Raw genomic sequence first — 26873 nt, forward strand, 5'->3', positions numbered from 1 at the left:
ACTACATGCTGCTACTGTATTTTGGCTTTTTACCATTTAATTTGGTTTTATATTATTTATTATCATACTTATAGGACAATCACTTATCTAAGTGATCTGAGTAATCCTACTTTGTAAATCCAAGCCACTAGGTTCCTGAATAGCTCCCTGCTAATAAATAAAGGATGTTTATACCTGTTTTTAAAGAAATTACAGAGAGTTATATCATAGCACATGAAAACAGCCGCCTAACCTGAGGAAGAGCTCTGTGTAGCTCGAAAGCTTGTCTCTCTCATCAACAGCAGTGGGTCCAATAAAAGCTATAACCTCACCCACCTTGCCCCTCTCATATCCTGGGACGGACATAGCTACAAACAACGCCACATACAACCTTGCGGTAACCCTTGTTCCCTCTCTCCCCCAGGGTCAGCTCTGGCATTAGCTCCCCTTTCTCGTAGACTCTCCATAACGCGAAGTGGGTTTGTTCCTTATCTCACAAACCAGACCCGGGCCCTAGCTCTGTACGAGGCAATAGATCCAGGCTCAGGTAGGAGTCCAGGGCTGGCTCTGTGTTGTCCAGTGCGAGCGTCTGCGGTCACAGCCGGCTCCGCAACACACCGCCCCGCAGCGCGGGGTTGTCCGGCGCCAGCCACACCGGAGCCCAGTTCCGCGTCCCCTCGGCAGAGGGCGGCGGCGCCCGCAGGGCAGCGCGCAGCGGGGATGCGCTTGACACACACCACACGGCAGCTAGGACCGGCCCCGCCCCGCTTCACCCTGCGGGAGCGGGCGCGCAGCCTGGCTCTCGTGGCGGGGGCTCCTTGGGCCCCACGCACGGCGCCCAGGTCGGACTGACCCCTCCCCCATTCACTGAGGGAGCCGGCCCCGCCACAAGGGGGACAGCAGGAGGGGCCCTCACGCACCGACCGCTCCTCTCCGCGCGCGAACATCCAGGCGCACGCGCCGAACCATCCGTCAATCACGGGCAGATTCACCACTCCTGACTTAGCCGTCGGACCCAACAATGCGCATGCGCATCAACTCGGTTGCTCCGCCCTGTGGGTCAAAGGTCACGCCTGAGCAAGTGTTCAGACTATCCTCTCGGAACCCAATTTTAAACGGCGATTCAGCCGAAACAGCGCACGGTCATGTGAGTAACCCCCGGCTAGACTCGGTTGCCCACACAATGTATGGCCGCCTCCCTGGAGCAGTGCGGAAACGTCCGTTGGGAGCGTACCAACTTCCGGCACGTGCCGCGTGTGGAGGAGCTGGGTTCGTTCACCCCTGGCGGGGCTTGGCCTTGGGCTGGCCCACGGGACAGGTGGGCGGGGGACCTCCAGCACCGGCTCATGCAGGTGAGGGGGGCTTGGGTCGGTTAGGAAGCGGGGACGCCTAGCGTCAGGGCCAGGCTGGGTGCAGCCCGGGAGGGTGATGGGGCGTCTCGTGCCCTTTGCCCTGTGGGGCCAGGGGTGAAAGGGCCGGGCTTGGGCGGATCCCTGGCTCTGGTTTAGTGGGCTCAGCGGCAGTGGCTCTGCACAGCTCCAGGCTGAAAGCGGAGCTGGGGAGTTAAGACCAGTGAAAAAACCACGAGTTGGCAACAGTGGGGTGGCCTTGGGCATTAGGCACTGGCCTGGGACTCAGGAGATCTGGATTCAGCTACTGGCTCTGACGTGAACCCCCTGGTGTGATTGGGGTAAGGCAGTCTCTGTGCCTCAGTTTCCTATCTGTAAAATGGTGCCACTGTAATAAAACTACTCTGCCTTCCCATCCTACAGCCTTCCCCATCCTATGGGACTTTAAAGAAACAGTACACATCTTCATTTCATGTGTGTTAATTTTTTTTCAGGTGTAAAAGTTTTCCTCTCACTTTAAAGACATGGACAGTTTTGTTGAACAACTGAAAAGGGGGACAGAGGAAGAGTTTACAGAAGAGTCTGCGTGGGATGGGTCTGTGGTAAACACCACAAGCAGTTCACTTCCAGCTATCTATTTACCTTTACTCCCACGGTACCTTCGGCATCCAAGTAATTGTATTTCTCTGTTGACTGCTTATCCTTACTAGCACATGCTGGTAACTACCTAGTAGCATTAGAGATGTCACTGCCACTGAAACCACTGAGAGTTGAGGGCTCTCCCACAGTACTGGATGGGGGGGGAGTGCCATAAAGATGCTATCACTGCTTTCTGTGTCTTGACACAGACCTCACTGTACCCAATTAAAAAAAAAAAAGCCCTATTACAAACTTCTAACATCTCTAATGCTATTATGTTAATGTATATCTGTATATACAGTATCTGGCTCCATTGGGCCCCAATCTTGGTTGAGGCTTTTGTTAGCTTCTAATACAAATGCTTAGTAAAAACAGAGAATGGGTCAAAACCAAAACTTTAGTACAGAAATCCTCTATATTTTGAGAGAGCCTGGATCTGAATTTTGCAGCATGAACCCATCTCAAGGGCGGTAGTGTACAGTGAATGACCCTTGTATAATTCCCAAATTTCCTTAACTCTAATTGCCCCACAGGTGATAATGCCATTTAACTTTGCATTTATAGCCCTTGCTATGGTCTTTTGCTCCTCTGCTGTTTTTCAGACAATACGTTTCTCTGGGTAACTTCAGATCCACACAGGTGAAGATCACTTTCCATAGCTTCCAAGGCATGTATAGTTTAAGAACAAAACATAAGGTTGGCTGTACTGGGTCAGACCAATGGTTCATTCAACCCAGTAGCCTGTCTTCTGACAGTGGCTGGTGCCAGATAGTTCAGAGGGAGTGAACAGAACAGGTGAATCCTGTTAAATTGAGTGAGCCATCCCCTGTCATCCAGTCAAACGTATCGGGACACCTAGATCATGGGGTTCAGTCCCTAATCATCTTGGCTAATAGCCATTGATGGACCTATCCTCCATGAACTTCTTTTTTTGAACCCAGTTCTGGCCTTCACAGTGCTCCCTGGCAACGAGTTCCACAGGTTGATTGTGCATTGTGGGTAGAAGTACTTCCTTATTTTTGTTTTAAACCTGCTGCATATTGATTTCAGTGGTTGGCTGCTGGTTCTTGTATTATGGGCAGGGGTAAATAACACTTCCCTATTCACTTTCTCCACTCCATTCATGATTTTACAGACCTCTACTGTATCCCCCTTTAGTCATTTATTTTCTAAGATGAATAGTGCCAGTCGTTTTAATCTCTCTTGACATGAAAGCTATTCCATACCCCTAGTCATTTTTTTATTGCCCTTCTCTGCACTTTTTCCAATTCTAATATATCTTTTTTGAGATAGGGCAACCAGAACTGAATGCAGTATTCCAGGTGTGGATGACTGACAGATTTTTGTAGTTGCATTATAATATTTTCTGCCTTATCTATCCCTTTCTTAATGATTCCTAACATTGTTTGCTTTTTTAACTGCTGCTGCATATTGAGCAGATGTTTTCAGAGAACTATCTACGATGCCTCCAAGATCTCTTTCTTGAGTGGTAACAGCTAATTTAGACCCCTTCATTTTGTGTGTGTAGTTGGGATTATGTTTTTCCAATGTGCATTACTTTGCACTTATCAACATTGAATTTTATCTGCCGTTTTGTTGCCCGGTCACCCAGTTTTGTGAGATCCCTTTTGTAACACTTCACAGTCAGCTTTGGACTTTAACTATCTTTAGTAATTTTGAATCATTGGAAAATTTGCCACCTCACTGTTTACCCCCTTTTCCAGATACTCATAAATTATGTTGAACAGCACTGGTCACAGTACAAATCTTTTGGGATCCTGCTGTTTACCTCTCTCCATTGTTAAAACTGACAATTTATTCCTACCCTTTGTTTCCTGTCTTTTAACTAGTTACTGATCCATGAGAGGATCTTTCATCTTATCGCATGGCTGCTTACTTTGCTTATGAGCCTTTGGTGTGGGACCTTGTCAAAGGCTTTCTGAAAGTCCAAGTACACTGGCTTTACATGTTTGTTGACCCACTGAAAGAATTCTAATAGATTGGTGAGGCATGATTTCCCTTACAGAAGCTGTATTGACTCTTCCCCAGCATATGAGTTCATCTATGTGTCTGATAATTCTGTTCTTTACCATACTTTTTAACAAATTTGCATGGTACTAAAGCTAGGCATGCTGACTGTAATTTCCAGGATTGCCTCTGGAGCCTTTTTTAAAAATCATTATTACATTAGCTCACCACCAGGCAGCAGGTATAGCAGCTTATTTAAGCCATATGTTACATACTACAGTTAGTAGTTCTTAAATTTCATATTTGAGTTCCTTCAGAACTCTTGGGTGAATACCATCTGGTCCTGGCGACTTATTACAGTTTAATTTATCAATTTGTTCCAAAACCTCCTCTACTGATGCCTCAATCTGGATCAATTCCTCAGATTTGTCACCTAAAAAGAATGGCTCAGGTGTGGGAATCTCCCTCGCATTCTCTGCAGTGAAGACCAATGCAAAGAATTTGTTTAGCTTCTTTGCAACAGCCTTGTTTTCCTTGACTGCTCCCTTAGCACCTTGATCATCCAATGGCCCTACTGATTGTTTGGCAGGCTTCTGATGGACTTAAAACAAATTTTGCCATTAGTTTTTGTCTTTTCGTAGTTGCTCTTCAAATGTTTATTTTTTTTGGTCTGCCTAATTATATTTTTATACTTGACTTGCCAGCGTTTATGCTCCTTTCTATTTTCCTCAGTAGGCTTTGATTTCCAATTTTTAAAGGATGTCTTTTTGCCTCTAACTGCCTTTTTTATTTTGTTGTTTAGCCATGGTGACTTTTTTTTTTTATTTGGGATATACATTTAGTTTGAGCCTTTATTATGGTGTTTTTAAATAGTTTCCATGCAGCTTGCAGGCATTTCATTCTTGTGACCATTCCTTTTAATTTCCGTTTAACTAGCTTCCTTATTTTTGTGTCATTTCCCTTTTTGAAGTTACTTGCTACTGTGATGGGTTTCTTTGGTATTTTCCCCTCTACCAGCATGTAAATTTAACTTCATTTTGGTTGCTATTATTGACCGGTTCAGTACCAGATCCTGTGCTCCACTTAGGACTTTCCCCTTGTGGGTTCCAGGACTAGCTGCTCCAAGAAGCAGTCGTTAACGGTGTCTAGAAATTTTATCTCACATCTTTTTATCTTGCATCCCATCCTGAGGTGACATATATCCAGTCAGTAGGGGATAGTTGAAATCCCCCATTACTATTGGTTTTTCTGTTTTTGTAGCCTCTCTAATCTCCCTGAGCATTTCACAATGCTCAATAACGATCAGATGGTGAGTAGTATATTCTTACTGTACTCTCATTATTTAAGCATGGAATTGTTATCCACAGAGATTCTATGGTACTGTTTGATTCATTTAAGATTTTTACTGTATTTGAGTCTATGCTTTATTTCATAGATAGTGCCACTCCCACACCAGTATGATCTACTATGTCATTCCCATATGTTTTGTACCCTGGTATTACCATTGATTATCATCATTCCACCAAGTTTCCTTGATGCCTTATATCAATATCTTTCTTTACAGCCGGGCATTCAGTTTCACCCAGCCTAATATTTAGACTTCTAGCATTTGTATACAAGCACTTATAAAATTTGTCAATATTTAGTTGTCTGCCTTCATGTGACATAATTGAAGAGGATGCTGTTTTTGACTGTTTCTCTTCATTTCCCACCTGTACTTTATCAACTTCTATTCTCTCCTCTTTATTAGGATACAGAGCATCCCCTTTAATAAATCCTCCCCTAAGGTATGTCTCTGTCCAAACCTGGTGCTCCATACCTCCGCACCTGTTGGTTTCCCCCCAGCCCTTCATTTAAAAACTCCTTCACAACCTTTTTAATTTTACATGCCAGCAATCTGGTTCCATTTTAGTTTAGATGGAGCCCATCCTTCCTGTATAGGCTCCTCCTTTCCCCAAAGGTTCCCCTGTTCCTAATAAACCTAAATCCCTCCTCTGAACACCATTGTCTCATCCACGCATTGAGACCCTGCAGTTCTGCATGTCTAACTGGCCCTGCATGTGGAACTGGAAGCATTTCAGAGAATACTACCTTTAAGGTCTTGGACTTCAATCTCTTACCTAGCAGACTAAATTTGGCCTCTAGGACCTCTCTCCTACCTTTCCTTATGTCAGTGGTATCTACAGGTAGAATGACCACTGGCTCCTCCCCAGCGCTGCTCATATATCTATCTAGAGGTCTCCAGAGGTCCACAACCTACGCCCCTGGCAGGCATTTCACCATGCAGTTCTCCTGGTGCATCACAAAACTATCTATGTTTCTAATAATTGAATCCCCCATGACTGTTACCTGCCTCTCCTTATAACTGAGGTTCCCTGCCCTTGAAGGGGTATCCTCAGTGTGAGAGGATAACATTACATCATCTGGAAGGAGGATCCCAACTATGGGATCATTTCTCTCCGCTCCAGTTTGATGTTCTCCTTCCTCAAGACTTTCATCCTCAGCACAGAGGCTGTCAGACTAGGAGTGGGACTGCTTTATTGGGTCCCTGAAATTCTCACCTGTGTATCTCCCTGTCTCCCTTAGCTCCTTCAGTTCAGCCACGCTAGTCTCAAGAGCCTGTACTCCGTCTCTGAGGGCCATGAGCTGCTTGCTCTGAATGCACATATATGCCACCAGTCCATAAGGCAGGTAATCGTACATGCTGCATTCAGTGCAGTATAGTGGATAGCCCCCACTGTGCTGCTGGACTTCTGTCTGCATTATTTCTACTCTTGCTGGGTTTTTGTTTGTTCTGTGTCATTTAAAAAAAAAAATTGGGGGGGGGGGGTTATTTTTCTCAGTTTATCACATGTTAGGTGTATCTTGTTTTTTCGCTCTTTTTCTTTATTCCTGTGTTTTCTGCTTCTGTTCACTAGCTTCTCTATTAGTTTAGGAGCTGTTTTTTTTTTTAAACCCCTGTTCTCCCTGAGTTCGTCCTACTCCCTTGTCAAGGGATACTAAAGGGATTAAGGATCAAAGGATGGAAGACTAGAGCCTTGTTATTGGCAAAGATATAGATACTAAAGTAACAGCTGTGTGTTTGTTTTGTTTTTTTAAGAAGATCACAGTCAGTAGTTATCCACTAACCTTATTTTTCAGCAACCAGAGGTCGAAAGGCAACAGAATTTCAGGAGACTAAGAAAGCTTGTTTAAATTACATTCAGGATGCCCTGCTACAACACCAGTGGCAGAGGGCTGCAGAATTCATGACTAACTATTTGGAGACATTAGAGAATACTTCTGCTGAAAAACGGATGGCTGCCCCAGAGGTAAGTAGAAAGGAAAAATCAGTACTCTCTCCCTCAGTTGATGGAAATAATTTAAAGAGGCATCTGAGATAATTCAGGACTCATACTTATGCTTTGTTTATGTAAAATATAAATCCCTAAAACTTCACAAAAATCTAATTGTGTCAGATGTTTTCATAATTTTCAGGTGTCACCTCTCATCTGTTTGCACAACAGATAAGAACGTGGCCCAAATATGAATAAATATGCCACAAATCACACCAGTAGCATGTTCTACTTAAAATATAGGTTTTCATAATCTCAGTCTGAAATAGAGAAATAAGCACATTTGCCACTGGTTCCCTTACATGTTGGTGTCCATTTGAAAACTGCATCTTGTTTTTAGTTCTCCACCATCTTTCTCCAGTACTGCATGAACTTTCTTGCTAGTCCCTTCCCTGCTTCCTCTATGCATCTCAACAGATGGAAAGGGTAGTAAACTACATTGACAAACAGCCGTTTAAAAAAATAAATTCAGTGCAGAGAACATTGGCTACTGCCAGTTTGTTGGAATTGCTGATCTAACTGTGTAGACAAATCTTGATCACAAAGATATTTGGGGGCGGGGTAGGATGCCTCTGGACAGAGGGGATGTATTTCAGTTTGCAATTTCATCTAATTATCCTTACCTTTGTATTAAGGTAACGTGAGCTACCTATACCCTACATTTTAGTGGGGTAACATGAAAGGAAAATTTCTTGTTTGCTTGAGTTATCAGTCCATGGTAGGCACCTTCTGGCTTCTATATACGGTTTTGGTGCGTTTTGTTGAAGTATGAGATTTTGATGACCACTTGTGAAGTTTCCATTGCATTTAAGCTTTATTTTCACTTATACTACATGCTGGTATATTTTACTATAGCAGCAAATAATACACAATAGTTTTCTATTTGCAATTTAAGCCACACATAATATGGTTAAATATAGCAGCCATAGTTTAGTGATGAGAGACTAATGCTGTTCTGGCTGCTGTGTGCCGAGAGTTTTCACTTCTGAAATTTTAATTCTTTTGGGATTTTTTTTTTTCTCCATTGGCAGGTGATTTGGAGAATAGGAACTGAAATTTTGTGCCATCATTCCAAGAGCAGCATTGAAGAGTTCAACTATTTTGCTGAGCGGATGAAAAATCTAGGAGTAAAAAGGTATTTAAAGGTGAGGATACCCTTAAAGGGATACTTCGGAAAGAAGTATGATTTAAGTCTGTAAATTTTACCTACTGGTGTTACAAGCAACACTTAAGAAACTCTTAAGAATATTATCTCTGATAGTTAGTATCACTGATTATAGAATCAAGAGACTGCACCTTAGACTTATGTAATGGCATCATTATTTTTCCATCCCATTCCCTATATAGCCTATCGTCTTGTTTGCTGCTTTGACTGTAGCTGCACATTCTGCTGAAGTCTTCATTGAGCTGTCCACAGGTCCCTTTCCTAAGTTGATAGTTAATTTAGAACCATGTCATGTATATGGATAGCCTTTTTTTTTCTCTTCCAATGTGTATTACTTTGCAGTTATCCATATTGAGCTTCCGTTATCATCATGTTGCCTGTTCACCTGGCTTGGTCAGGTCTCATTGTAGCTCCTCACAGTCTGCTGTGATCCTGGTTAATCTACATAACTTTGTCATCTACAAATTTTGCTGCCTAACTCCTTTCCCCCCTTTCCAGATTCATAATACTTATACAAAACACTAGACTAGTCAGGAACTTTGATGTACTCTTCTGTAAATCTTTTGGCATGATTACATTTTTCCATTTAATCCTACTCTTTGCTTTCTGTCTCTTTGCCAATTTTTGATTCACGACAATATTATTTTTTATCATTTGTATTGCCATACCACTGAGGAGCCCTAGTCATAGAACAGGACCCAATTATGTTAAGTGCTGTATAAACACAGAACTTCAAGAGAATCCCTGCCCCCAAAGGTTTACTTTGACTCCCATCCCATTTCTAATTAGTTTCTTTACTAGACTTTTGTTAAGGACTTTTAAAAGTCTAAATAAGCTAGCATCTGATTCTCCTCTATATACTACTTTATCAACCTGTTAAAAGAATTGTAATAGATTAGTGAGACATGATTTTCCTTTGTTGAATCTGTGCTGGTTAGGCCCCCATCGTATTGTGATCTTACAGATGTTTTCTTGCTTTAGTTTATCGTTTTAAACCAATTTGCCAGTTTACTGGTACGATTCACCAGATCGCCACCATTTCCTTTTTTTTAAAAAAAAAGATATATTTTTTAAATTACAGCACTTGCAATCTCCTGCATTTTCAGGTTTTTATTTTGTTTAACATTTCCCAAGAATTTATCAGAATTTATTACAGAAATTAAAAAGTGGGTGAAAATCAGTGCAAAAATTAACCTCCGTTTTCTGGGGAAATACAGGGTTAATATTGGGATGGAGGACAGAAAAAAATCAACTAATAGAGAAACATCAGGATATTGTAAGTAAAAGCAGTTTAATGCTGTGGCTTATTTTGTGAACTGTACATTACCAGTACATAAACACATGCATGCACGTGTGTGTGTGTCTCTGTCTGTATCTTCCCCAACATTGCCTTACTTTAACAGACAGCTTCTCATTTACACATAGACAAATTTATTAACAAAAACACATCGACCTAATGTAATGTATTGGATTTGCTTAACATAATTAGTATTTTCATGTATTTGGTCAAAATTCAGGTGAAAAGCAATTTAAAAAAAAATAGCATTTATAAAACCTGAGAAACTTTTTTGGTAAAAATCGGTAAACTGAAAATGAAGGGCCTTATATACTTGCTATCTTCTAATTCTCTGGAATAGTGGCTGTTTTTAGTGAGGGATTGCATATTTTTGCTAGCAGCTCAGCCACTTCATATTTAAGCTCCTTCAGAAGTGTTGGATGTATACCATCTCGCTTGTGACTTATTGCTTTATAAACTGCTTGTACACTTTTTGACACCCCCATCGCTGATAGTACCTCATATTTATTACCACAAAAGAGCAGGTCTGGGATATGTATCTTCCACAGCATCATCTATGGTGAAGACTGATGCAAAAAATCATTTAGCTTCTCAGCAATGTCCACACTTACCTATATCCATGCATTTTTCTTTCTCCTTTTCCTAATATTGTATGCATCTCCAACACTTTCTGCAGATACATCATTTGAATGAAAGAATCTATGCAAAATAACTAGGGCTGTCAATCGCAGTTAATTCACGTGATTAACTCAAAAAAATTAATCACAATTTAATTGCGATTAATTTTTTAATCCCACTTATAACAATAGAATACCAATTGAAATTTACTAAATATTTTTGGATGTTTTTCTACATTCTCAATTGATCTCAATTACAACACAGAATATAAAGTGTACAGTGCTCACTTTATATTATTAGTTTTGATTACAAATATTTGCACTGTAAAAATGATAAGACATAGTATTTTTCAATTCACCTCATGCAAGTACTGTAGAGCAATCTCTTTATTGTGAAAGTGTAATTTACAAATGCAGATTTTTTTTGGTTACATAACTGCACTCAAAAACAAAACAGTGTAAAACTTCAGAGCCTACAAGTCCACTCAGTCCTATGTCTTACTCTGCCAATCGCTAAGACAAACAAGTTTGTTTATATTGACAGTAGATACTGCTGCCTGCTTCTTATTTACGTCACCTGAAAATTAGCATGGCACTTTTGTAGCCGACGTTGCAAGGTATTTACATGCCAGATATGCTAAACATTTGTGTGCCCCTTCCATGCTTCGGCCACCATTCCAGAGAACATGCTGATGATGCTCCTTTTTGGGGTGGGGGGGGAAGTGTCAATTAAATTTGTGACGGTACTCTTTGGGGGGAGAATTGTATGTCTCCTGCTCTGTTTTACCCACATTCTGCATATATTTCATGTTATAGCAGTCTCAGATGATGACCCAGCAAATGTTCGTTTTAAGAACACTCTCACAGCAGATTTGACGAAACGCAAAGAAGGTACCAATGTGAGATTTCTAAAAATAGTTACAGCACTCGACCCAAGGTTTAAGAATCTGAAGTGCCGTCCAAAATCTGAGAGGGACGAGATGTGGAGCATGCTTTTAGAAGTCTTAAAATAGCAACACTCTGATGCGGAAACTACAGAACTGAAACCACCAAAAAAGAAAATGAACGTTTGCTGGTGGCATCTGACTCAGATGATGAAAATGAACATGCATCAGTCCGCACTACTTTGGATCGTTATCAAGCAGAACCCATCATCAGCATGGAAGCACGTCCTCTGGAATGGTGGTTGAAGCATGAAGGGACATATGAATCTTTAGCGCATCTGGCACGTAAATATCTTGCAACGCCAGCTACAACAGTGCCATGCGAACGCCTGTTCTCACTTTCAGGTGACGTAAACAAGAAGCAGGCAGCATTATCTCCTGCAAATTGTAACCAACCTTGTTTGTCTGAGTGATTGGCTGACCAAGAAGTAGGACTGAGTGGACTTGTAGGCTCTAAAATTTTACATTGTTTTCTTTTTGAATGCAGTTTTTTTGTACATAATTCTACATTTGTAAGTTCAACTTTCATGATAAAGAGATTGCACTACAGTACTTGTATGAGGTGAATTGAAAAATACATTTTTTTTTTAGTTTTCTACAGTGCAAATATTTGTAATAAAAATAAAGTGAGCACTGCACACTTCGTATTCTGTGTTGTAATTGAAATTAATATATTTGAAAATGTAGTAAACATACAAAAATATTTAAAATAAATGGTATTCTATTGTTGAGTAAAAGCGCGATTAATTGCAATTAATTATTTGAATCGCTTGACAGCCCTAAAAATAACCTAATTAAAATATTCCAGTTCTGTCACAGTTCTAATTAAAATGTATTTAGGCTATGTTGTATTGATGCCAATAATGTGGCTCTTTTTTTGCAGGTGTATAGTAGGAGGTAAAATTGCAGTGTGCTGTCAGGATAGTCTGATCTGTATGACATAAAATTAAGTATTGTAAATTGTGTAAATTGTTGTAGGTCTGTTTAGAGCATGTCTTTCACCTCCTATGTAATGGACTGATAGATGATGCATACCAAAACCTGTCCCTGGCAGAAGGCTGGAGGTATGGAGAACAAACAGCTGCTCAGGATAAAGAATTGAAACTCATTCAAGCTTACAAGGGGCTGCTGGACTACTATAACTGGGACAAAAAAAGAAAAGCCATGTTGGAGCTTGGTGAGTACCAGTGCTGCCTTCTTTAGATAAGAGGAGCTGTTCAGCTCAATCATTCTCATAAGTCACCATGGCTTGTAGCTGATTCTTGAAGGAGGGAACATGGACAAGGTTAGAACATTGGTGGTGAAAGCTGCATTCAGTCTGATTACTTGCAGCACAGAGAACTTCTAAAATTCCGATGCATGCTTTTTATAAAAAAAAAAAAAAAAAAGTGTTCATCCATTGGATCTACAAGGTCTCCTCCAAAAGAACTGTTCTGAGTGGAGGACAAGAACCTGGCTGCCTTCTCAGTGAGAGAAATCTGAACATCTGGGTGTAATTTTCGCTCTACTTCATGATAAACGCGATCTGATTGAGGCCAGGTTTATAGTGGCAGTGTCTTGGCTTCCTGAGAAATCACCTCCATGTACCACCATGGCCGTGGAGATCAGTTGGAACATAGGAGCTAACAGTCCCCACATTTAAATGAAGAAGGGGGGAAGGTGGCTCTTGTTCTCAAGGGCAAGCCCTTGACTCTGGAATTCCTTTCTCATGCTTTTTCATGCCAAATAGTTGCGGGAGGAGGTGGAAAGTCACACTGGAATCTTGTTTGGCATTTGTTTAAGAAGTCATTTGTTATATCTATGTGCCCTGAAACTTTTGCAAGAAGGCATATTTATTATAAGCCAAATCCCAGCTCAGGATCCTGGTCATTTAAAAAAGTTGTTTGAACCCTTAATTCCTCTTACATTCAGCAACCAAGAGTTTTATATGAATGAAAATTATAAGTATTACCTATAAAAAATACTTTCTGCTTAAGAGAAACACCATTTATTTTAGATTTTTTACCAGTAGACATTAAAAATCACCTACTTGAAGCTCTGTGTCCTTGAAAATATTCTAAAACTATACTACTAAAGAGACTTGTCAATTACCCTGAGTTCAGATAACCTGGCAACAGCATAAATGATTTTTGGTTCCTAATGGAGAATGCTTAATCAAAGGAGTTCCATCAGAGAACTTTTGTTTATAGGTAGTCTTTTCAGCTGCCTGCCATATATGCATATTTAGAAGCTGACTTTCATATTTAATTGTTAATTCTTTAGTTTACCTTTGTAGAGTTGATGGGATTAAATATATTATTTGAATAAAATGGACATTTCTTTAGATTTATTTTATTTACCTATTTTGCTGTAACAGAAAATGAAGCCTCAGATAATTTAGTCAGAATGTGATGTCTATAAGGCAAGATCCATAAGATTCAGATATAATTTGATAATTAACTTAATTGCCAGAAAACCCACACCACAAGACTAGTTAGCTCCACAGTTCATTTAACTGTTGGTGGGTGGGGGGAGGTGAGGCAGGAAGATGGTTACTAGTATTTTTCAGCTAAGATCTAATCCTCCCACACCTAGCTCCTTAAATTTCTATACAGTATAAAAATATTTCTTATCTTCTGCACTTGTTTTATTAAGCTACTAACTCTTCCTTTGTCCTTCTCATTTTTAGTTCTCACTGAGCTCCATTCTCTTGTGTTAAGGTGCTTTTTGAAATGGGATTCAAGGTGTTGACTTTTTTTCTGTAAAGCCCACTATGGCTTGAGTCCTGACTTCATGAGACTATCACTCATGTAAATTTAAAAAAAACAACCTTCTATCTTTTGGCAGATGGTAATTTTGCAGACTCTGTTGAACAGGAAATGCACAGTTTCTTTCGGCAGGCAGCAGTGAATCTCAAGGAGATAATTAAAATACCTGGAGTTTGGGACCCTTTTGTGAAGTGCTATGTGGACGTAAGAGCCCTTTTTTTTGCAAATATTACTTAAATGCTCCTTTGTCTATTCTTAGACAAAATGGTTAGATGAAAGTGAAAGGTTTTCTGATGTTTGACCACTTGCAATTAAGTTATAGTTAGGAAAGGGACACTGAAAATGCTACCTTTTAAAACAATGTATGTAGTGTCTTCATGTCATATCTGCTTACATGACTTATGAAAGCAAGTTTTTATTCCTGGTGGCACTGCGAGACCAACATAACTATGAGAATACAAGCAGGAGTCTACTAGTAAAATCACTAGGTACACTGACTGCAGACTTTTTTGTTACTGGTGATGGTGCCAAAATTAGAGCATGGCTTGATTTTTTTTTTTTTTTCCGATCACAGGTTGTATTTGCTGCACAAACGGATCAATCCTCTTTTAATTATCAGCTGATTGTAGTTGGATACTGAAGTCACAGAACAAATATGGAATCTCAGTCTGATTTTCTGATTATAACTGCTAAATCAACTAATTTTTAAAATTGAATTAAACTTAAAATAGCTTTGAAACCGTTTGATTTTTCTAGAGTTGCTAATGGCACTTGATTTTCTTTGGTGCATGCCTGCCTCACATGATTCTACCTCCTCCTGGGGTCTTCTATGCTGTCTCATTAAGTTGACCACTCTCATGGAGAGACAGCAGTCCTGTTCACTGAAAAGAAGTACTGAAACACTGACAGCAATTACACCTCTACCTCGATATAACGCTGTCCTCGGGAGCCGAAAAATCTTACCGCGGTATATCGAACTTGCTTTGATCCACTGGAGTGCGCAGCCCCCCCCCGGAGCACTGCTTTACCATATTATATCCAAATTCGTGTTATATCGGGTCGCGTTATATCGGGGTAGAGGTGTATTTAATATATAAATATTTAGCTGTTTAATGTATTTGCAGTGCTTTTAATGACTTCTAGATATGAATATTTTTATATATGTCGTGGAAAGTGAATTGCATGTAAGAGGAGCATTATTAAGAGACATTAGATTTAAATGGAAATCTATTAGCATTGTTAAGTACTAGTCCAGAAGCATCTAGTGTTGCTGGGCTTACTGTATTGTGCACTGTAAAATCAAAAATTTGGTGCCTCACACAGTTACAGAAAAGCGTCACCGCATTTTTCCTTAATTTTCGCTAGTCTCAGTCCAATTCCTATTTAAATCTAAGAGAGTATTTCCTTTGCCTCCAGTAGGATTTGGATCGGAGTCTTTGTTTTCAGAGGTGCAAAGACGTCAAGGATAGAATTAGTCATTGGGAGAACTAACTTCATGCTTAGAGAGGATCTCTCCAGGTTGAAGTTGGGATGCATTAGGGGTTGTGTGGGGCAAGAGTATGGGGAAGCTTGCAGTGGAGTTACTTCTATCTGACCTGTAGAGGACTTAATTCTTCAGGGTTGTAAAACAAGGACCTTTCAGAAACACTAAAATGGATTTAAGAGTAACATTTTGAACTACTTTGTGTAATGATAGCAAAAGGCTCCTTTCCATCCTAGTGGTGTTACTTACAGGATTGTTATAACAGTATAGTTTGTGACAATCGAAAACTAGTTGTGGATATTTCTGATCGTTATTACGCTGACAGGCACCAACAATGTGCTCACATTTTCTTTTCCATAGCTATTGGAATTCTATGAGGATTATGATGAAGTCCGGCAGGTGTTAAGCGAGTATGCTTACAATTCGAAGTTTCCTCCCAATCCCAATGCTCATGTTTATTACTATCAGTTCCTAAAGAGACAGGGTGAATCAAAGAAGACACTGATGTCTGTGCTCAAGGTACAAATTTTGGACTGTTTTAATATTTTTGTAACTATATTTACAGAACATAAATTAATTAAATTAAAAATTGTTTTTTAAAGTCTATCTCAGCTTTATTCTTGATAACCTGTATCAGCTGTTACAGATTTTGTCCAAAATTTTTAACACACTTGTACAGAAATTCTACCCTCAAAATATTGTGAGCCTCCTACCACCACATAGCAAATGGTGGGAAAAGTTTAAAATAAACCCTTAAATTCCCCCCCACATGTTTTGGTATCACCTTCTACAGCCCTGTAAGTCTTATATTTGTGTTTAACTGAAATGTCAGGAAATTTCTGGATCAACCTGTTCCAGGGAAGGAGACGTTGATGTTTCATTTAATGTATGTCATAGTTATGGTCTGCTTTGTTAGTTTTAAAAAGCACATGGGCAATTACTTAGGCAGCATGCTGGATTGAGAATTTGTCTCACAATAGTTCTCCTTTTAGATTATTTGTATTTACCATATAACAATAACAGAGGTATTCCTTTGAGATTAAACATACAAATTATTTCTGAAGAGCAGAGTACCTGCTATTGTAAACACAGAGAGTTGTTCGGGAAAGAAACTCTCTACATCTCTAGCACTAACATTGATCTGCCTGTAACTTAACAAAGGTTGTCAGAAAAAAAAAAAAGGGGGGGGGGCGGCATTGTGTCTGTGTTTGCAAGGCATTTGAGGGTGAAAGATAGGTATCTGTCTGCAGACAGATACCTAAGGGTTGATGGGACGTACTTGCACACAATAAGTTCAACACATACACATTCTTTTCCCTTTGTTAATACCCTTACAGATCTCTCATAGTGAAGATGTGTACACTGCAGCTGGTGGTGTAATTTTCAGCTCCGGTAGATGTATGTACGCTAGCTCTGATCGAGTTAGTGTGCTAAAAATAGCAGTGTAGCTGTGGCTGGCAGCTCAGGCTAACTTCCCGAGTACATATCTGGAATCCTGGGTGTGATTATACTCGGGCAGCTAGCCTATGCCGCTGCTCGTGCCAGGGCAGCTACGCTGCAATTTTTAGTGTGCTAGCCCAAGCTAGAAATTACACCTCCAGCTGCAGTATAGACATGCCCTGATGCAGTAAAACACTCAAGCATGTGCTCAACTTTACATATATGTTTAAGGGCTTTGCAGGATCACAATCTTAGTCTCTGAAAAAATTAATCCTTTTTTTTTTTTTGGTTTTTACAGCCCAGAGCATCATCTGCTTCTGTTCTTTCTCTCAACTGTTTCACTCCATTATGTTCAACCGATCACACAGTTAACTCAATAAGTTTCCTGTTGTATAGCCTGCAGCACATGAGAACTCTTGACTATCTTGTTTTATTTCTTTGTATAGTGTGCACATGCTGCTGTTGCAAAGTAGAACTTATCCAATCATTTTGGTAAGTTTGTATTTTGCAGTCTGCACTGATCATAAAGGAAGTGGGATGCCACTTTGACAGGACACCAAAATGCAGACTCAAACTTGGAATTGATAGAGTGCAGAGCAAATAACGTCTTCTACTGTCTTGCTTTCACACAACATGTCTAAATTCAAATCTGTGTGTTTAGTCTTGATCAGTTTTGGGACTGATTCTCCATTTTATATGTTAACCGTTTCCAGTTAGTTCAGAAAAGGTGTTGGTATAGCTTTCTGGAGCTACGTAAATAGGCTTGCATACAACATACATTGCTTTTGTCCTAGTTTTATCTTTAAATTTAATTTACTGAAGAAAACAGTTTGGTGTTTGCTCTGTTTCTGCACACTGATTTCAGTCATCCTGCCTAGCAGTTGGTTTCTCTGACATTTTCAGTGAACTGTGGAACTAAGATACAGTAAAACTTGCTATTACTGCTGTCCATTGGTAGTTGTGCCCTCTCTACGCTAAGCTAATTTTGTTCCCTTTGGGTAATTATGAATTGATTTGCCCTTGCTCCCCAAACTTCAGTAAATTTTTTTGCTTACCATGTTTATAATATTTTTAACCACTTGGTGGCACCGAAACACTTTCATTAGTGTTCAGAGTGGTAGCCGTGTTAGTCTGTATCAGCAAAAACAACAAGGAGTCCTTGTGGCACCTTAGAGCAGAGGTGGGCAAACTACGGCCCGCGGGCCCCTCCTGCCTGGCCCCTGAGCTCCTGCCCCGGGAGGCTCGCCCCGGCCCCTCCCCTGCTGTTTTCCCTCCCCCGCAGCCTCAGCTCACTCCACCACCGGCGCAATGCTCTGGGCGGCAGGGCTGGGAGCTCCTGGGGCAGCGCCGCTGCAGAGCCCAGCCTGACCCGGTGCTCTGTGGTGCGTGGCTGGCTCCAGCCGGGTGGCACAGCTGTAGTGCCGCCAGCCACCAGTGCTCCAGGCAGCATGGTAAGGGAGCGGGGAAGGGGAGTTGGATAGAGGGCAGGGGAGTTTGGGGAGTTGTCGGGGGCCGGGGGTGTGGATAGGGGTTGGGGCGGTCAGAGTGTGGGGAACAGGGGGGTTGAATGGGGGCATGCGTTCCGGGGGGGTGGATGGGGCAGGAGTCCCGGGGGAGTCAGGAAGGAGAGGAGGGGTTGGATGGGTCAGCAGGGGGCAGTTAGGGGTGGGGAGTCCGGGGCGGTCAGGGAGAAGGGGTGGTTGGATGAGGCAGGGGTCCCGGGGGGCAGTCAGGAAGGAGGGGGAGTTGGATGGGGTGGCAGGGGGCAGTTAGGGGCAGGGGATCCGGGGGCAGTCAGGGGACAGAGAGTGGGGGGGTGGATGGGGCAGGGCTCCCGGGGAGGGGGGGGGTGCTGTCACGGGGTTAGAAGCAGGGGGGGAGAGGTAAGGGGAGGGGTCCCGCCTGGCTGTTTGGGGCGGCACAGCCTCCCCTAACCGGCCCTCCATACAATTTCTGAAACCTGATGTGGCCCTCAGGCCAAAAAGTTTGCCCGCCCCTGCCTTAGAGACTAACAAATTTATTTGGGCATAAACTTTCGTGGGCTAGAACCCACTTCATCAGATGCATGAAGTGAAAAATACAGGAGCAGATATAAATACATGAAAGGATGGGGGTTGCTTTACCAAGTGTGAGGTCAATGTAATGAGATAAATCAATTAACAGCAGGATACCAAGGGAGGAAAAATAACTTTTGAAGTGGTAAGAGAGTGGCCCAGTACAGACAGTTGACAAGAAGGTGTGAGTAACAGTAGGGAGAAATTAGTATTGGGGAAATTAAGTTTAGGTTTTGTAATGACCCAACCACTCCCAGTCTTTATTCAGGCCTAATCTGATGGTATCCAGTTTGCAAATTAATTCCAGTTCTGCAGCTTCACATTGGAGTCTGTTTTTGAAGTTTTTTTGTTGAAGAATTGCCACTTTGAAGTCTCTTATTGAGTGACCAGAGAGATTGAAGTGTTCTTCTACTGGTTTTTGAATGTTCTGATTCCTGATGTCAGATTTTTGTCCATTTATTCTACACAAGAGCCCGTAGTCAGTGACTGGTTAGGGAATAGAAAACAGATATCTCTTTCCAGTCCCTCACTAACTAAAAGGCAATGTGGTCTAGTAATCACAATGCCCCTTTTGAGGACAATGGTTTATAGACACTTTTATAGCTAGTAAGATGAAGTTACTTGTCCTGAATTCCCCAATTAGTCAATGGCCATTTTTAGTCTTTGTTATGCATTTTGAAGTTTATTTCTGTTCACCATGTGTTTGAGATGCTGAGATACTATGGTACCGAGGGCCATAAAAGTACCTAATGAGGGGAAAGCTGTTTACCACTGTACCTGAAGTCTTTGATTTAGACTATTTCCATATACTATTCTTTCTATTAACAATGCATTTTTCTGTAGTCGAATGATCAAATATCAGATAAGTACAAGATATACCTCTTAAAGCTCACCATCTGGATAAACGTTTAAAGAATCTAGTTCTCTCCAGCTGTTCGATGATGTCTTTTCTGGTCCTAGTAGATTTCTTTACTCCAGTCATTAAAATAAATGCATTTTGCTTTTCTCTCCATTCCTTTCTGATTGCTGATTGGTTCCACTCCTTGTGCTATTGGAGGTGGGAGGGTGGGGTCACTGTGTTAATAATGGATCTTGTGGAACATCTGACTGGGTCAATCATAATGGAGAAGACTGTGCAGAGCTAGTTTACTAAGGAAACCCTGAGGGAAGAGTGAAATTAATGCAAAAGAGGGAAGTAATGAACACTATGAGCTAGGTTGTGCCGAGTCCTATGTGGGTGCATAAAAGGGAGGGCAGCAGGCACAAGGAACACATCTTGCCCATCTGCAACAAATTCTCAGTCCATGCGCTCCTGCTATGCAAGGATTGTGGACTAGCACCAACTGTTGCATTAGAAACTCCAGAGAGAATGAGTGTGGGAGAAAATGGGACGATCGCCCAGCATTAGTGCACCACCAGCCAGTGGAATTGGGTCTGTCCAAGAGGAGCGCACACAGCACTTTGCTAAAGGATGTATTGGATGCTTCCTCAGGTGGCTCCTGATAAATGTTGTGCCTGCATTGGACACAACGTCTCTGTGAACTGCCTGCCACCAAGATACTGCACCTCCCCGTCATAGGAAGTATCTTAAAACTGCAATCTAGCCCTAAGTGTTATTTGTTGAAGTTGTTCTGTATGACCGAATTAAAGGACCAAATTGTTTATTTTAATAAAAAACAGATATCATGGTGAAGCAGAAGTGTGGACTCTGCAAATCTTTTTGAAGATTCTATAACAGAAACATTTTTTTTCCAGATTTTGCACGAGATTGTTCCCTCTCATGAATTAATGTTAGAATATAATGCCATGCTTCAAAAATCAAGTAAGTCTTTGGATACCCGTGTTCTTTTCCTTAAAGTTATTCTAAGTACAAGTTTCCTAGAATGGCTGTTGGCTTTTCCCTGTTTAAAGTAGTTTTAGTATATTTTAAAGGGGGGGGGGAAGTAAGGTGCAAGGAGGACAGGAATCTAGAAGACAGATGCATTGACAGATAGTTACAAACCTCTGCAAACAAATGCTTGTCTAAATAAAAATGTGCAGACACTAATTGTCAGAGTATGTAGGCAACACAGCCCGGATCTCAATATTAACTAGTGATTTGGGGTACCTCAGTGTCAGGTGCCCAACGTGATAATGAGGCCTCTGACTTTCAGAAAGGATTGATGTGCAGCACTCTGCCTGAATTCAGTATGTATTATTCATTAGCTCCAAGAACAAAACCCACATCTCCTCCAAATGGATCTTATCTTTGTCTATCTGAAAATAATCTCCAGAATTGGCATAGCCCCCATCTCAATGTGCTAGTCACTTACAATGTAAGTCAGACTCTTCTCTTGAATTAATCCTCTGAAATATAGTATATTGTAGAATGTAGGCAGTGTGGTGACAGTTCTTTAATTCCAAGTTCTTTTCTTCCCTTTCCCCTGGCCTCACTTGTCTTCCTGAAAAAGTTCCCCTTTATGCTGAAGTATCTCTTGTGTTATCAGCACACACGTGATATTTTTGGAAAATCCATTTAGCTGTTTTGAATGATCAGAGTTTGGCAGGGAACATCTCATATATTAGGATAATTTTTCAGATCCTTTTTTCTGCTCTGATAACTCAGATAGCCTTGTTTAAAAATCCAAACTTGGCAAATATGTTGTTTTCAGTGAGGAATGCCTGCTATATCAAGCCTGGGAACAAAATAAATACATTGTTCCTTTCCAATTCAAGTGAGCATTAAGGACCCGAACCTGTGTAGTTCTAAGCACGCTCAACCCTAGCCTGGACTTAAATTAAAGGAGATGGGGGGACAGCAATGAGGATACACTGCACCTTTCAGGGGGTGTGGCACATCCATCAGGAGGAAGTCTATAAAGTGAACTCCTGGTTCTGCTGAAGTTCAATTCCAAAACTGTCATTGGCTTTTGGGACCAGGATTTGGGCTCAATGTTTGTCAGAGCAGAAAGGTTGGTGCTTTTAAATTAGTGTGCTACCTAGCCTCCATGTGTGCTAAGATTTATTGTTCATTATTGTATTTTACCGTGAGTAGTGGTGAGTCACTTTAAATGAGGAACAAACATTGCTTCCTAGATCGTTTACTCTGACATGCTGCAAGTGAAATTTAAGAACACCATTAATAGCATGGGTCTGACTGTAAGAGAAAAGTATCATATCTAGTAAACAGTAGTAAATGTTGTCTTGTTGGACTAGCCTGGAGGTCTGTGGGTTATTGTGGGGATTTGTGATTGAGTCAGTTTTTTCTCTATGGGCTTGTGGGAACTTGGAACAAACCAGAAACAGTGTGTTCAGTCCCCTCAAGAAGGACAGATGATCTTTGGTAGCAACCACTACTGACCAGTCAGGAGCATCATTAGTGAACTCTAGGGATCTGCTGACCAGAGGCAGCAGCCACACTGTAAGACAGTCAGTCTAGGATGAGTGAGTGAACTTGGTTCTGCTGGATGGTTGCTCTTGAAGCCTCTTCAATCAACAGTCATTAAGCAGGATTAAAAGGACAGAGAGCAGCTCCAATATAAGCTGTGTTCCAAAAACGAAGCAGCTGTTCTTGAGTACAGATATACCTTGCCAGGTTTCCAGTAGGAGGAGGAAGAACCGGGTCTGGAATTGTGAAGAGGGCATCACCACGGCCAGCAGAATGAAGGCAATCTAGATCTTGTTGCTGCTTGTCTTATGGATGAATGCAGGATTGTTCATTAACTTGACCTATTCTAATTCCAGAAAAAAGGAAAAATCATAGACTGGGGCTGGAGATTATTTTCACACTCCTGGATTTTGCTGGGTGGAAGGAGCATGTAAAAGCTTGGAGCTGTTTAGCAAAACAGATTAAACAGATCCTGGAGAAGTAAGTGTAGTATATCTGGTATTGCCATACTAGGGGAATTAAACATTACAGTGGGTCAGTCCACATGGAAACTAGGATATATGCACTTTGGTAACAAGAACATTGTCCTCTTATGTCCTCTCACATGCTTGCTGTGTTACTGAACAGAAGAGTAAACTGGCAGGTCCTGTAGTAGTTCACTGACAGTGCCCAGACATCAGGGTGCTCTTTTAATAAAATGTCCTATAGCGCTCTGCATTCCCAAACACTGCATCTTTCAGTGGCGATACTACAGTGTTTGGTCTGCTACTGTTAGAATACTGCAAGAATTTTATTTTTAAAAGGTGATCATTGTGTGGATAGTGAGTTTCTGAGCCAACACTGAGTGACATTAACTACAACTCCAGAGGAAGCCATCTCCAAGCAGCCCACCCTGGTTAGAAGTTTACTGTGATGAGTAGACTTCAGAGGAGTGGTTAATGAAGGCGTTCAAAGGGGTGATCTTGGAGGCTTCTCTACTTCCTCAAAGGCAAACTGTGCACCTGAACCATTCATAATATTGGCTGAGTGTGTCAGTGGTGCCCTTTAACATAGTATGCACGTTTTGTATGTAAAAGGTGCTCCAGGTTGTTTTCTAGCTCCACTTTTAAAAAACACTTCTCAAATAGTAAGCTCTATGAGATCAGGATTATATCTTACTATGTAAAATACCCTGTAAATGTAATGCTTTTTTACGAATAGATCTGGTGTTGAGTAAAAGTAGTGTTTGAAAAGCATGTAGGCCCATGTTCAATGATTTTATGAGGCCTTTATTTAAAGATCAACCAATGTTGCTAGTCTCGTGGATGAACAATTAAGGTATTTTCACTGTTGACTTATTAAACCAGAAGTGTCTTGGTGGTGTTTCTGTTTAGTGAAATCTGTTCAAAAGACCAGCCTTATCTGCAATCTCCTGGCCTGTGAGCCAATCCCAGAGTATAACCAAATGATCTGGGAACAGTTCTTATATTTATTGAAAAATTACCTCCATAAAACAGCCAGTTTGTCAGTCCCTTAAGTGGCAACTGGGACAAATTCATCCCTGGCGTCACTTCAAATTTACACACCCCTTTAAATTGAAACAACTTCACTATCAGATTTCTCGCAAATGTAGTTATTAAATTTTCTTACTACTATTGTACTAAACTGGCGCACAAGCTAAAATGTCACTCCATTTTCTGTATAAAATTTAGTTTAGTTCTCATTTCAAACCCTAACTAGTGCCAGCATGCAGACTTTAAATGAGATGGTGCTGCATTCTGTAGTGTAACTTTCTTTTCAGCTGGCAGTGCCACTCAGCCCTACGGTGGCCACTACCACTTTTTTCTATCAAATGTGTGGTGGATTGAATACCACATGCATTCCAGGTCCCTGTAAGCAACATATGAAATGTGCAGCACTCAGAGCAATGCTTTGGTAACTTCCACTTTATTAAAAAAAAAAAAAAAAAAAAGATTCCTCCCACCCAACTCAAGTTTAGCTGTAACCTATTAACTCTCTCCAGCTCTAGCAAGCATCTTGACTGGGTCACGGAGGAGTGGAACTCCAGAAAGGACTGGTGGCCAGCCTTCCACTTTAGCCACTACTTGGCGAAAAGAAATTGGCAGGAAAATGAAAGTCTTGCTTGTGAAAAAGCATTGGTGGCTGGAATCTTGTTGGGAAAAGGTAATTTTAAATCTTCTTTACTTTGTGGAATAGAAATATTGGCTAGTTCAAGCTTTAATGGCAGGGGATGTGTCTGATTTGTGTTCTGGAAGAATTTTCAGCCTCGTGATTTCAAGAAAGAGGCTGGCTTGATCCTGCAAGGGTGAATACAAGAGAGGCTCTAAAATGCTTGGTATTTGCCATTGAGGTGTAGTTCACATCTCACAGGTCTTGCTGCAGCCATGGTTCCCTTGAAATGACACTGAGCTACATTTATCGTGGTTTGAATGATTGATTTATCTGTCCCTTGTTGAGTCGTTGACACTCAAAATAAGAACGAGCTAATAAACAGAATAAAATTAGAAGATTAGGAACACAAGAAGAAATATTAGCAGGTGACGCATTAGTGTTAGTACCCCTGAAGCCGTCATTCCAGAAATACTATGAGGAAGCAACTTCCTGAGTGAGTGTTGTCTATTATTAGTGTCTAGGGAGCTACTCAGTACTTAAGAACTATATTCTTATCTCAATAGGACCCCAAGGAAGCTAGGCCTGTGTTGGGTGTGGTTTGCCTGGAAACTGTCTTCGGGGCATGGTTGTTTAGTTGGATGGCTGACTCTCATAACAGAACAGATCTGCGGTGACCACTAGGATATCAGTAAGGTCTCCAGTATAGAAAGATGTGTATGCTTGAGAGATACCATCATGTCATTATTCAAACAAACTTCCTAGTGCTTGAAAATAAGCTGTGCATTTAGTGCTTTCCTGCTTAATGTTGTATGTCCAAACTTGCATATAAGGAGAATGATTTGATTTATAAGCCTTGACGCTGGAGTATAGTAGTCCTCTGTCTATTGAGCCGAGGCAAGCAGAGCTATGTGAGGTGGGTAGCTTGATGGCAGTTCATGGGGCACACATGGGAGAAGGGGAATTGAAACAGGGAGGATGGAGAAGTGGAATGGAATGGAGCTGTGTTTGGGTGAATCACTTGTGGCTCATCAGAGCACAGCTCTGATTTGCTTCACTAGCCCTAGGGTCTTCCAGTTCAAGTCCCACTTCTCCCCATCGTCCCCACAAATAGGCCTGTATTCAAGAGGTGCAGAGTCCTCGTGGCTGTGAGGAGCTGCAGACAGCATAAGCTCTTAATCAGACTTCCAGGTAAAAATCCATGCTGTCAGGAGGGGGGATGACTGTAGTGGAAATGGCTGGTCCCTTGCTCCCGCAGAGCACTCTCACCCTGGAACTCTGGCAGAGGACCTTCTGTGGATTCCCAAGGAGGGCTGCACAATGCCATGGAGGCAGCACTGCACCTTCTTCCTTGCCCCCCAGAGTGCGACCTGTCTGAGTAAGGCATAGTAGTAGAGTAGACGATTGAGGCATTAGTCTGAAGTTTGTGAAGTAGCTGGGATTTTCCAGCGAAAGGCAATGTCATTCATCCTTTAATGGGTCAGCTTTTCCATTACTAACACCTTCCAGACTTATTTTTAATATCAGGAGCCCACTTTTACGTCCAACAAGCGGCCACTGAACACTTGGCTGTTACCAGTAAGTGGGCAGTTAACTAATTTAGTTCCAGATGTAGGATGACTTGAAGCCCTTTAAGCTAAGGAAGCAATATGCACATGTTGAAGAGAGAATAGGGCACGTTAGTTTTACTAAATATTTGGACTTGTGTATATATACTTACTTTCTGGGGGTAAATAAACTTTTTTTGCACTCTTAAGTCCTAATATATCTGAAGGGTATTACAAAATTAGACTTGCCAGAAAAACCCAATGAAATGTATAATTACCTACACCTAACTTATCACTGTCTTTGAGGACGTGTGGGAGACTTTCTTGGTCTAAATATTATAACTGCTTATTTGGTAGTGGTGATATACCTTATGCATGCACATCTTATACCAGTGACTTCTATTATAGAAACTTTTCTTTTAAGGGAACATTTGTGCTCAGGGAAATGCCTCTTGTGTAAATTAAAAGCATTTTGTGTTCTTCAGTTTGTATCACAGTGTGGTTTATAACGTCTGTGACGGGTTGGATCACAGAAACCCCCTTGAGAGCTGCCACCTGATGTGCAAAGACTACCCCTGCTTCTGTTTTCCCTGCCAGCTCAGGACTCCAGCACCCTGTCTTGCTGAGCCAGACGCTCCTGTCTGCTCCAACACAGACCCAGGGTCTGAATCACTTGTCCCAAAGCTGCAAGTTTACCTGAAAACAGCTCACAAAAGTGTGCTTGTCCTTAGCACTCAGATGCCCAACTCCCAATGGGGTCTAAACTCAAATAAATCCATTTTACCCTGTATAAAGCTTATACAGGGTAAACTCATAAATTGTTCGCCCTCTAT

General features: G+C 41.4%; 1 protein-coding gene across 5 annotated transcripts in view; it reads left to right on the forward strand.

The window, feature by feature from the left end:
* The first annotated feature begins 982 nt into the window (after nt 1–982).
* TAF1A (TATA-box binding protein associated factor, RNA polymerase I subunit A) overlaps nt 983–26873 on the forward strand; it is a 28942-nt gene continuing 3051 nt past the window's right edge. Inside the window, exons 1-10 of one of the 5 annotated variants that reach the window (XM_024219266.2) lie at nt 983–1126; nt 1823–2000; nt 7077–7246; nt 8302–8415; nt 12272–12470; nt 14120–14244; nt 15884–16042; nt 20773–20839; nt 22741–22864; nt 24387–24547. In XM_024219266.2, the coding sequence (XP_024075034.1) occupies nt 1853–2000; nt 7077–7246; nt 8302–8415; nt 12272–12470; nt 14120–14244; nt 15884–16042; nt 20773–20839; nt 22741–22864; nt 24387–24547 (1267 nt within the window). In that variant the 5' untranslated portion in view covers nt 983–1126; nt 1823–1852. Of the gene's footprint in view, nt 1127–1219; nt 1332–1822; nt 2001–6521; nt 6627–7076; nt 7247–8301; nt 8416–12271; nt 12471–14119; nt 14245–15883; nt 16043–20772; nt 20840–22740; nt 22865–24386; nt 24548–26873 lie in introns of those variants that run through there. The other 4 variants (XM_024219267.2, XM_024219269.2, XM_024219270.2 and 1 more) reach the window with 4 other exon arrangements.

This window comes from Terrapene carolina, unplaced genomic scaffold (genome assembly GCF_002925995.2).
Source record: "Terrapene carolina triunguis isolate 2854851 unplaced genomic scaffold, T_m_triunguis-2.0 Scaffold262, whole genome shotgun sequence".
Lineage (NCBI taxonomy): Eukaryota > Metazoa > Chordata > Testudines > Emydidae > Terrapene > Terrapene triunguis.